Source organism: Poecilia latipinna, unplaced genomic scaffold (genome assembly GCF_001443285.1).
Source record: "Poecilia latipinna isolate Pla-1442-1.1 unplaced genomic scaffold, P_latipinna-1.0 Scaffold479, whole genome shotgun sequence".
Taxonomy (NCBI): Eukaryota; Metazoa; Chordata; class Actinopteri; order Cyprinodontiformes; family Poeciliidae; genus Poecilia; species Poecilia latipinna.
In genome coordinates, this window is record NW_015113095.1 from 535,447 (window position 1) to 546,507 (window position 11,061).

The following is an 11,061-nucleotide window of genomic DNA, read 5'->3' on the forward strand; positions in this document are numbered from 1 at the left end:
TAACACAGACAGATATAGATAAGCTGACATTTTCTAAGAACTGCTGCTGAATAGTTGCAAACCTATTCCTTAGGAAATTATATCTTTACTTTCTGGGGGTGACCGTCCCTCCCTGACGCGTAGTGCGCGATGAACCCTTCGGACTTGCGCCCTGATCGCGGTCTGACCAGAAGAGGGCATTCCGCTTCTGCCTGACAAAGTTGCTTTGACATGCAGACGTGATTAACGGCGGCGTCATGCTGTATTTCAAACCCAGCAGCAGCGAGAGGGAAGGGAACGATTGAGCAGGGAAAAAAAAAAGAAAAGAAGAGGGGGATGTTTGGATGACTTTCCCGAGAGACTCGTTGACAGCGCTTCACACTCACTTGGGAATAAACCTGCTGCTTACTTTCTTTCGGCGTGCCACGCAGAACACAGACGAAGAAGGTCTTTTACCAGAAATATTTATGGGAACTAACGGCCTGCTTTTTTATACCACGCTGACGCTTGTGTGAAGTTCCAGACGGGATTTTCGCGGAATTTCCGTGCGCATGTAAGACTGACATGACTTACTTGGATGTGATATTGTTACCGTCTGCGCCAGCTGCAGTTCTCTTTCTGGCTGTTACTTAAAAAAAAAAGAAAAAGAAAAGAAAAGAAGCTGATTCTTCGCTCTGCTTCTGAGACATGGATAGAGAGTTCTGAAGCCGGATTTTGCCAGCCTTTAATCTGGAGTCGGGAAGTAAATGACATTCTCTGCGGTTCGCTGGGACGGGAATAGGTGCAGAGCTAAACCGGATAAAGCATCGCAGGTCCGGGAGAGTGAAAAAGGGCAGGTGCGCTTTGGAATCAGCGACTGCGCGGAGAGAGCGGACCGGTGGATTAGGACGGTACCTGCGTGTGCTGTGGAGAGCGCATCATGCGGACTCGGATGTCGCGCACAATGAGCCATTAAAACCTGTAGGCTGGAGCGAAAACAGATAAGCGGATATGGGTAAGTTTTTTTTTCTCTCCCCTCTTTTAATCTGTTTGCTGAACGTAGGTGGTTGCCTCCATTTCTCACAATGCAGATCAAATTGTGTCTTCTTTCCATAGTAGAAGCTGATGAAAACCGGACGATTGCGTCAAAAAATGTCACTTCAGACGCACCGTTCTGAATTTGTATTTTTAATATTTTTCATTTAAGTGATTGGAAAAGCTTCTGAAATGTGGCTGCCAGTTAGTCGCAGAGCTGCAATGTGTGTGTGTGTGTGTGTGTGTGTGTGTGTTTTTTAAATCTCCTCATCTCCATTTCCCTGTCCTTCGCTTTCTTAGAAAACTGGCTTTTAAATCACATTTTCAAATAATGCGATTAGAAATTCCGCCCCTAAAATATGCAGAAAGCAAATCCGCCTGCTTGTTTTAATTAAAGAACACCCCCTTGTTTTTCTCCGACTAGTTCGGGTGCACTGATTGATATGGATCGGAATGCAAATGCGCGGCGCATTTTGGAAGCCAGTCAACTTTATAAAACGTGCCTCTGCATAATCATTTATTGTCCTGTTTGTAGGCGCGTCGCACGGATCCTGCTGTCCTGCCTCACGCCAAAGCTGTGTGGCTCTGAGAGGACCAGTCGTCCAGGACTTGCTTTATCAGATTGATTTTTCATTCAGCAAACCCCATCGTGTTCTGCACCTGCTATCAGCAGACTCAAATTTAGCATAAAGAGCATAAAGCATGCGTTCAAGTGTGTGTTGTGCTTGGTTGTCTTTCTGCAGCAATGAAACGGGCTATTATGCCACTGTATCTAACCTACCCACTCTTACTCTCACTTCTAATTAGTATTTACCATTTGCGCCTTCTGTTACCCACACGCGTGCGCACTATTACTTACCCACAGGCCGCCCTGTGCCACACTCTTGATCCCCTTTGAGAGAGCTTCTGATGAAAATAAAAGAAAAAAGAAAATCCCATTTTGATGAACACTTTAAAAAAAAAAAAATCTGCATGATTTCATCTTTTTCGTTCTAGACCTAACCAGTTGCTTGAGTTTATTGGGGGAGTTGTACCATTAATTGTAAAACAGCATGACATATTGATCCACAGCAGGTTACTGCACCACATCAATATGAACTGTACATACCAGTACACTACAGTCTATAGGAGCTGCAATTCCTGCACAGGGCCAGGCTTAAGAGGATATGAGCCCCTGGGCTCAAACCTGTTTTTACTCGGTTTAAGCTCGTTGTGATGCCTTATGCACACATGTTCACTCATTTAGCCATCCCAATTCTATGTGTGCATATTATTCACCGCCTTATCAGTCAGAAGCTACTAAGTGGAGCACACCCTGGTCAGGTCAGCAGTCCATCAAAGAGCTACAGGTAGATCCACTACACACAGATTATCCATACTTGCACACATATGTTCCCTTTCATCTTTTTGTAGACCAATTTTGTACCCACACTTTGGAATTTCATTTCCTCTTGCTTCTATTTCATGTCTATATGTGAACCATTTTGTACCCGTATACTTAAAATCTTTTTTTTTTTTCTTGTCGTCATGTTATTTACATTTTTAGATTGCTATTAAAATCCTCTAGTCTTGCATTTATTTTCATTCAGTATTACATTATTTCCTAACTCCTATGTTACTGGGCCAACCAAGACCTGCACGTAGCCATTTTTTTATGTATATCACTAATGTAGGTTGAAGCATACTCCATATATTCTATCAATTGGAAGGCCTTTGTTGCCATCTTTCAGTTGGAGTTATTCCCGATTATGCCTAATTTCATCAGTTTAAATACTAATTACCTAAGGTAAAATCCATGATATCTCTGATCTCTTTAATTTAGCACCTCTTCAAAAGAGAAAACACAAATGAATGTTTATTTTGAATTAAATCCCTGCTATTGTAAAATCATCTCTTGGGCTCAAGCCCAAGCTAGTGTAGGCAACCTCCTGTTGATAGATATTAAATCTTGGACCCACATAATCATTTTTTTTTTATTTAATTATTTCACACATGCTAACATTCCCTTGGAATTTATGAGGAGCACAGAAACAATGACCGTGACCAAGGACAGTTTAGTGCAAACAAATAACCTAACTTATATTTAGATGATCCAGGGAAGCATGTGAGATATGTGCAGTTCTTTCTTATTCAACTAGGAGTTATGGATATTCTTCAAAAGTGTTGCTCCATATTGGGGTTGCTGCAAGTCAGTGATGCAATTTTTTTTCACTCCAACACCTCCCATCCAGAAATCGATGTCAGCTGATTTGAGTTTTGCCATATATTTTGTTTTCCTGAAGGAAGTTGTCATCATGATGGTACGCTGTGGTCAGAAACGAATACTCAGGTTGGCCTTGGAGTTTCATTGAATGAGGCTAAGACGGTTAGAGGCTCAAGTGTGTAAAGAAGAAAATCCCAGAAGAAAAAGTTTGAACTGGTGCTGAAAGGCAGGGCGAATTCATGACTTTATGTTATTTATGCCAAATTCCAATCCTACCAGCTGCAAGGTGCAGCTGAAATCAACACTGATCCAGTTTTAGTAAGCAGAAAACTTGAGCTTCAGTTTTCTGTTGTTAGTTAACAAAGGTGACACCTACATTCTGCTCCTGTAGCCCATCTGATTCAAGGTTTATGTTTAGGGATGTGTTCTGCTTATCTTTTTAATATTTAGTGTTCATATCATTTATTTATTTTTGTCCTTTTGCTTTTCCATCATCTCCAATCAGTCTGGGAATCCTGAGCTCTGACATTACCAAGTTATATCTGACCACACCCCATTGCTGTTGATTCGTTTTTTTTCTCCTTCTCAGAACATTTTGTGTTAACCGGTTGTGTGTGAAAATTATAGTAAATTTAATTAAATAGTTAGACTATCTATAAGGGACTGCCTGACCATTTCTTGATGGTCAGTTTGTTCTTCAGCAAGTTGCCTCCACCATGTCTAGATACCTAAACACATCGATTTCCTGCCAGGAGATTGGCTGATGAGCTCTTTGTTTTAACAAGCTATTGAGCAGATAAAGTTACTAGTGAGTGCAAACAGGAAATTCCTGCACATCTGATGTGACGTGAGTGAAACCGAGGTTCACAAAATCCAAGCTGTCAATGCAACACACCGTTGTGCATTTTGCTCACAAGTATTTGATGATTGCGCTGTGTTTTAGTCTTCGTTTTTCCGCCAGAATAGCTGATTGTGAACCTCTTCATTAACAGCATGCGATGCACTTATGTTTCATGGACCATGTCATTAGAGATGTGCCTCACAGGAGGAGGATGTTAAAGTGGAGAGAAAGTACAGAGCTCAGAAATGAATTTAGATGCAAATGACATTTCACACAACCTCTCAGCATCTAAACACAATATGTTTCCTGTTGCAGAATCAGTGACCATGGACTACTCTGCACTGTATATGTACAGACTACTTCAGTAGTATCAACAGATGGCTTTCTGCTGGCCTTCTAGCATCACACAGGCAGCACTCTACAAATGTCAGGTGAAGCAGGTGCACAGCGAGATCAACTAGCCCTTTGAGGGCAATATCTATCCCCTCTGTTTACATTAGGGGGGAATCAACTGCTTGTGTGGAAGTTCAAAAAAAGTATCCAAATACTGAGGCATTTTTAATTCTTTTTCATAAAGTTTGGGTGAACCATTTCAGTGCCAATTATTAGCTTTTTATTTTTATCTGCACAACCTAATTTCACCCAATTCAGCCAACATAGTTAGTGTTATGATTTCAAAAAAGATTAAGAAAATGTCACTGAACGGTTGATTTTAAATCTTTTTTCATCCTGTTTTTTTCAGACACTGCCCTTACAGACTCTAGTGAATAGCAAAGGAGAAGCTAGATGTTTGTTTTTCTGGTATTTTATTTTACATCACAACTGTTACCTTCTTTCCTAATAGCTATGTATACTCAGTGGTGACTTTCTGTTTGTGCTAATTGGCTCTCTGCCCAGGGCATCCTTTTGCTAGGAGGTGGCTCAACCAGGGAAACTGAAAGAAGCCATTTAATCACCCTGTTCAATTTTCTCTTGCTTATTTGCATATTGAGTCAGTGAGAACTGGGTGTGCCCCAGTCTCTAAAACACATTGTGTGGTCATGCATGAACTGGATTATTCTAACAAATAGACCAATAAATAGATACTTGAACAATCAGCTCTGATGTGGACTTGCATAGTTTTGCTGTGATTCTTGATAAGGGATGCTGTTGCTAACAGAAGCTCTGATGTCCCTGCTCACAGCAGTATGTTTTGCAATGAGGTGATTTTGTTGACTTAAATTGGTTGTGATTGCAGTAATAAACATATCCTGTGCACATGCTTTGTGGGTGTCAAACAAAATTTAGGTGCATTCTCGCCACTTACTGGGTCAGAGTGTGTGCATCAGTCATACCCGTGAGCCAAAACTGAGAGAACTGAGAGGGGTGTAATCACTAAAATTAATCAAGATTTCATGTGCTAATCAGAAGGATGAATACCATTCTGGTTGATGGAAAGTCATGACAGAGTCTCTCTGGTCCTTCTTATTAAAACAAGTTTGGACTGAACTGTAAAAGCATGTTAGTAACTAGGCAACCACATAGAAACGGTCGAGGCTTCTCTAATTTAGGCTCTGAATAGCAGATTGAGATTGAAATTACTACAGTTACAAAATTCAGGTAATTGGTAGACAGCTGTTTGATTGCACGGTTTGTGTAAACCCGGTTCGATAACGTCCTAATTCATAGATGTTCCTGTGATAAAAAAAAAGAATAAATAAATTAAAAAAAAAGTCTTCTTCTTTATATATTCTCTGTCATTGCTAAACGACAGTGTGCTGTGTTACAGTCACCAATATTGGCATGCAGAGTCACTGGAGGTGACATTAATGCTATGTTCTTATATAACAGTGCGATTATCAGGCAAACTTTGGCAGCGATGCGACCCGAGCGTATTTCTGTACAATCGTGATCGTAATCCTTCCTGTGTAGTTCCACCTAACAAGACCAGGAAGCACAAGGAAGCAACAAAATGGCACAGTATTTCCAAGCTTTTGTTTCATCGGTTCTGGCTTGGCTGGCTTTGGTATGATCCCACAGATAATTGGAGACTAATGAGTTGGCTTAGGCTGATTTGGGGACATCCGTCCTTATGTTTTAGGCTGCTGTCCAGCCTCTATGGAGTGAAGACTGAATCTGGTAGCAGTTTTGTCAATGACAGGCAGCAAATAGCAATGAGCCACTCATGTGCGCTCAAAGTGCACCAGTTAGTGAGTCCATTTGCCAAGTTATTAAGCTGCATTTGGTTTTATTTTAGGTCAGCAGTAAAGTGCACTTACTCTTTCTATGTGTTAGGGTTGAGAGGCAGAAATAGCCATCTTCTGCTGCTGAGGACAGCAGGGCTGTCTGCTTTATAACAAAGCATCGCGCACATGCCTTTAGACAAACTTGGACTTTTATTATCCATGCCCAGAAAGCATCGGATTACGAGAAATAACAGTAGAACGTAAAGTGGTAAAATAATAAGCATTGATGCATATAATTCTAAAAAAAATGTTTAACATAAAAGATGAATTTTAGCAAAACAAAGAAGGGAGACCATAGAGCACCTTCAAACAAATATCTCTTGAATTTATATTGTAGTACAGAACTGCAATATATTCTAGTGGGATTTTATGTGATAGACTAATACAAAATTGTGTATATTTATTATGCAAATAATAAATATATTCCAGCGGGATTTTATGTGATAGATCAATGCAAAGCTGTGTACATTTCTTAAGTAAACAAAATAAATCTGAAATGTTTGGTGTGCTTTGGAAAACTACAACGTCTTACTGCAATTGCATCTGCAAGTTACACATTTTAAACTTTGAATATTCTTCTTTCAAACTATTACTCAAGCTCAGTCAGATGGAGAGCCTCTATGAATGCACTTTTTCAAGTCTTTGCACAGATTTTGTTTGAATTTATGTTGGTCTTTACTTTTACTTGAATATTGAAAGCTGACCCATTGCAGTTCTGATTTTATTTTGAGGTTTTCAAAACGTCAACCCAGCCTAAGGTGTTTTGCAGTTTCTGACGTTTCTATGGCAGCCATTCAGGGCTGATTAAAGGCTTGCTCATACGAGGATTTAGCCAATGCTCCTCCCAGGAGCTGTAGTCTCTAGCCGAGCTTCTGCATGACAAAGCAGCCCTCCACTGCACCTTCCCTACACAGTTCCACCAGACTAGCGGCAGCAGCAACTAGCAAACACCTGGTGGAACTGTGCATGTGCTGAGCTCATCATAGGAACTGTTTCTCAGTATGCTGCTAAGAGTGGTCATCATGGAGAAGAACTGTTATGATGATGTGCTGAAGGCAGAGTGTTGGAAAGAGCAGGAGCATCTTAAAGACCAGTTTCAAAGTATACATTTTTTTAAAGTTATTTTTGACATACATAATCTTAATAACAACTGAAGGTTGTTTACTTGTTTGTGGTATAAAATAGCACTATGCACCTGGAAAATACATACATACTCCCTATAAATGTTGGTCGCATCTGACTGTATTTCTGTTGTCAACTATGTGATTGTCATTCACTGCAATCACATTGCTGCAGGAGCTCTAATGGCAAAACTTGAAACTGCGTCCACATTCTCACACTTGCTGTGTGTATTCTGTGAACTGTGCCGACTATGCACACACTGTCCACTGTCCTTCATTTCCCACAATCAAATTAAATCAAACTGGGTTGACTACAGATGCGTCTGACATTGACTTTTTATTAGTGAAAAACTTCAAAAAACCATCAGTAATTTTCTTTCCACTTCACAAATTGTTGCTACCTCATGTCGTTCCAGCTCAATGTACAACACATTGAATTGGGGGCAAAATGCCAAAAAAAAAAGAAAAGGTTTTGCCAGTTACTGTAGATAATGACTTCAGATGGGAATAAACAAAAGTTGCAAAGGAATGAAGATGACATTTTTTTTTTAATCCATGCTCAAAAATAGGTTTTGAGTTACAAAAGCATCCTGATGGCTTCAGGGTTCAAGGGCATGCAAAATTTAATGTGTGCTAGACGAAAGGAGAAATTTCTTTCAAATGAAGGAGGAAAAAAAAAAATGGTAACGATGAAAAGGACCTCAGCTGGGAGGTAATAGAGACACAAACCCTTTGAGTGACACCTAGGAGGGTGACTTGTGCTGCTTCGTGAATAAGATTAGAGGAAGGAGTGGGGCAGAAGATGGCCTACAGAGGCCTTAGCTCATAGATGTCTCATTAAACTGCATGCCATGTCAGTCAGAGGGAAAGGGGTGTTTTGTGAGCCAGTCTCAATCTGTAGGTGATCCAGGAGTCACTTCTAATAAAGCAAGCGTACTTTGCAAATGGGACGAATGCAGAGTAGAAATCTTGTTTTGCGCGTCCTCGTGGGATGCAAGGCTGAGCGAAAGTTCGCATTCATGTGTAGTGGAAGCTGCCCACACATTTTAGTCCACTCTTGAACATGCATTTGGTTCTAAGTATTTTAAATGGACATGGGAGAATATGCACCCGCCATTTGTCTACATCACTTTTCTTACCTCGTCTCCTCTTAGATTTTGATATGCATTATGCGCCTTAGACAAAAATAAATCGACTACTCTCACAAATCTTGTGATCCTCATCTTTCAATCTCTGCAGTGTGTGTATGTTAAAGTAGCACAATTGTTGGACCCGGAATGAAGAAATATGATGGATGGAGCTGTTGGTATAATCAATAGCCAGCACAAATTATCTTTGCGGCTCCACAGTTCCCTCCATCTGTAAGGGATGATGAAAGAATCTTCTGAAAACAAACACTAAGTGTTTCTCTTTCAGTCACACTGCAAGACACAGACAAATACACATACAATCCCCATATGGGATCGGCAGATGCTTGGCAGTGAACTAAATGGCTATGTTAGACACCATATGCTGTATGATGCCTCTCAGCCACACTGTCAGGCACTTACATCTGACAAATCCCCAGAAGATTATTGAGATTCCACAAGTTATGCCTTTGACCGCAATAGAGGTATTCCCAAAGTCTGGAGATTCCCATGTTTCAAAGTGAGGTTCGTCGTCAGTGTAACATACTAAACATATGGCACGATCAGTCTGGACTCTCGGTTGTACCTGTCACCTTATTGTAATCTAATTAGAAGATGGATCACTTCTATCTCCATGTATTAATCTTATCTCAGTTTGATCATGGCAATAAATTTCATACTTGATGATATTGCCTTGAGAAGCAGACTGAGGTGAGCATTCTCTCATACTATCTATTCCAGCGGAAATCAATGCATCTTAATGACAGATCATTAGTTGCTGGGCAAAAGGGAGAGAGGACTGGGGGGATTTTAAGTGGAAACAACTGATTCCAAGCTAATAAAAAACAGGTTTGTTGAAGGAAGTCGCACACCCTTTTTTTGTTATCTTTATACCACAAATCATTATTTTGATGTTTTACCAAAACTTCAAACCCTGTTGAACTATTTTCACATTTTGTCACTTTAACACCACAAACCTCAATGGATTTTCTTGGCATTTTACATGATAGACATATATAAATTTAATAAACCAACACAAAACACAAAGACAAAGTTTGCTGTGCGTTTCTATTCATTCAACTTTTGCTTTGAAATCCCCAATTATTTCCATACTAACCTCCAGTATTGATAAAATTGATTTACTTGTGCAAACCACAGCTATATGTTTTTTTATTATTTTTTTTTAATGTGATAGAAACTGTGCATCATCCTCACAACATTATGGTGCCTCTGCTTTTCCCCATGATCTTATCATTTTTGCCGTGTCTGGTGTGTTCTTCATTCTGCAGGATGCTGTTTGTTTGCTAATGTTCTTTAGCAAACGTCTGAGGCCTTCACAGAACAAAAAACAAAATAATAATAAAAAAAGCATTTGTCTTAATTACATTTTAAATGTGCTACTTTGTTTTTGTCCAAAACATAAAACACTACTAAATCCACTAAAGTTTGTCACTGTAAGGTGATTAAATGTAAAAGAAAATATATGTATGCCAGCTACTGCGTCTTGTGTCTATGGGGTTATGCCTCCCCTTTCTCCAAGCTCCAGCCCTTATGAAAACCAAAATTTACATTCCAGTTTCCTGCTCTTTCTAATTCCAAGTCTGCTGGAATTATCTTTCAAGTCCTAAATATTTAATTAATCTTAGAACTAATCCTACAACTAAACTTAAAAATGATGAACACCCTCGGACCATATTTTCTGGTTTCTTCATCAGTTTCTCTGTCGCTGCAGTAGTGTAATAAATGCAATTCACACACTTGAATTTCAGGCTCCAAATTTGTCATGCCCAGCTCTTACAGTGTGTCTTCACAAGCGGCTCGTGTTCATTATTCCTACAGTTTTGTTAAATTGCAGAATTTCTAAGAAAAGTGCACTTGATGGTACTTTATCAAGCCATGAATGCTAAAGCCTTCTTTGGGATCTGCAGGTGCGGCAACCAGGGTGTAAAATGTAACCGTTCTTACTAAAGGAACACCTGTACACCAGCTTACCTGAACAACCATTAAAGCAGACATGTGGGATCAGTATTCAGCACAGAATCGAAACAAAAAAACAAAAAAAAAACACAGGGACTTTTGTTAAAGTACGTGTTGAATACACAAATCTGAGATATGTTGCATTATTAGACTAAGTTATGTAACTTGTTTTGGGTATGTGTATATTTACTAACTATTCATGTGCAAAAGATCTGATTTTTCTGAGTAGTTTTATATGCTTTATTGAACTAAAATCAGGAGTATAAAATCTGTGTTTTTGAAAAAAAGTCTTCTGAGCTTCTGTTCCCGTGAACACCTTTCACCAAATTCCATGGCATCCACTGTTTTGTCTCCTCTGTAGTAAATATAGGCCAACAATCAATGCAGCATAACGTTTCCAGAGTCATATCTTCATCCATATTTGGAGTTAGTCTTTCCAAAAGCAATCACAGTGCCAATTGCAGAAGCAGATCAGTCATGGAGAGTGAGATTTTACTCAGCACAAAAAAAAAAAAAAAAAAAAAAAAAAATAGCGGAAAAAGGAAAAAAGTTTGGTTCACACCCCTGAGGGCGA

The 11,061-nt window shown here is 39.6% G+C and overlaps 1 protein-coding gene across 1 annotated transcript in view; it reads left to right on the top strand.

Moving 5' to 3' along the window:
- Positions 1 to 166: 166 nt before the first annotated feature.
- LOC106951912 (leucine-rich repeat transmembrane neuronal protein 4-like) overlaps positions 167 to 11,061 on the top strand; it is a 17,628-nt gene continuing 6,733 nt past the window's right edge. Inside the window, exon 1 of the mRNA XM_015039691.1 lies at positions 167 to 973. Within this exon, the coding sequence (XP_014895177.1) occupies positions 970 to 973 (4 nt within the window). The 5' untranslated portion in view covers positions 167 to 969. The remainder of the gene's footprint in view (positions 974 to 11,061) is intronic.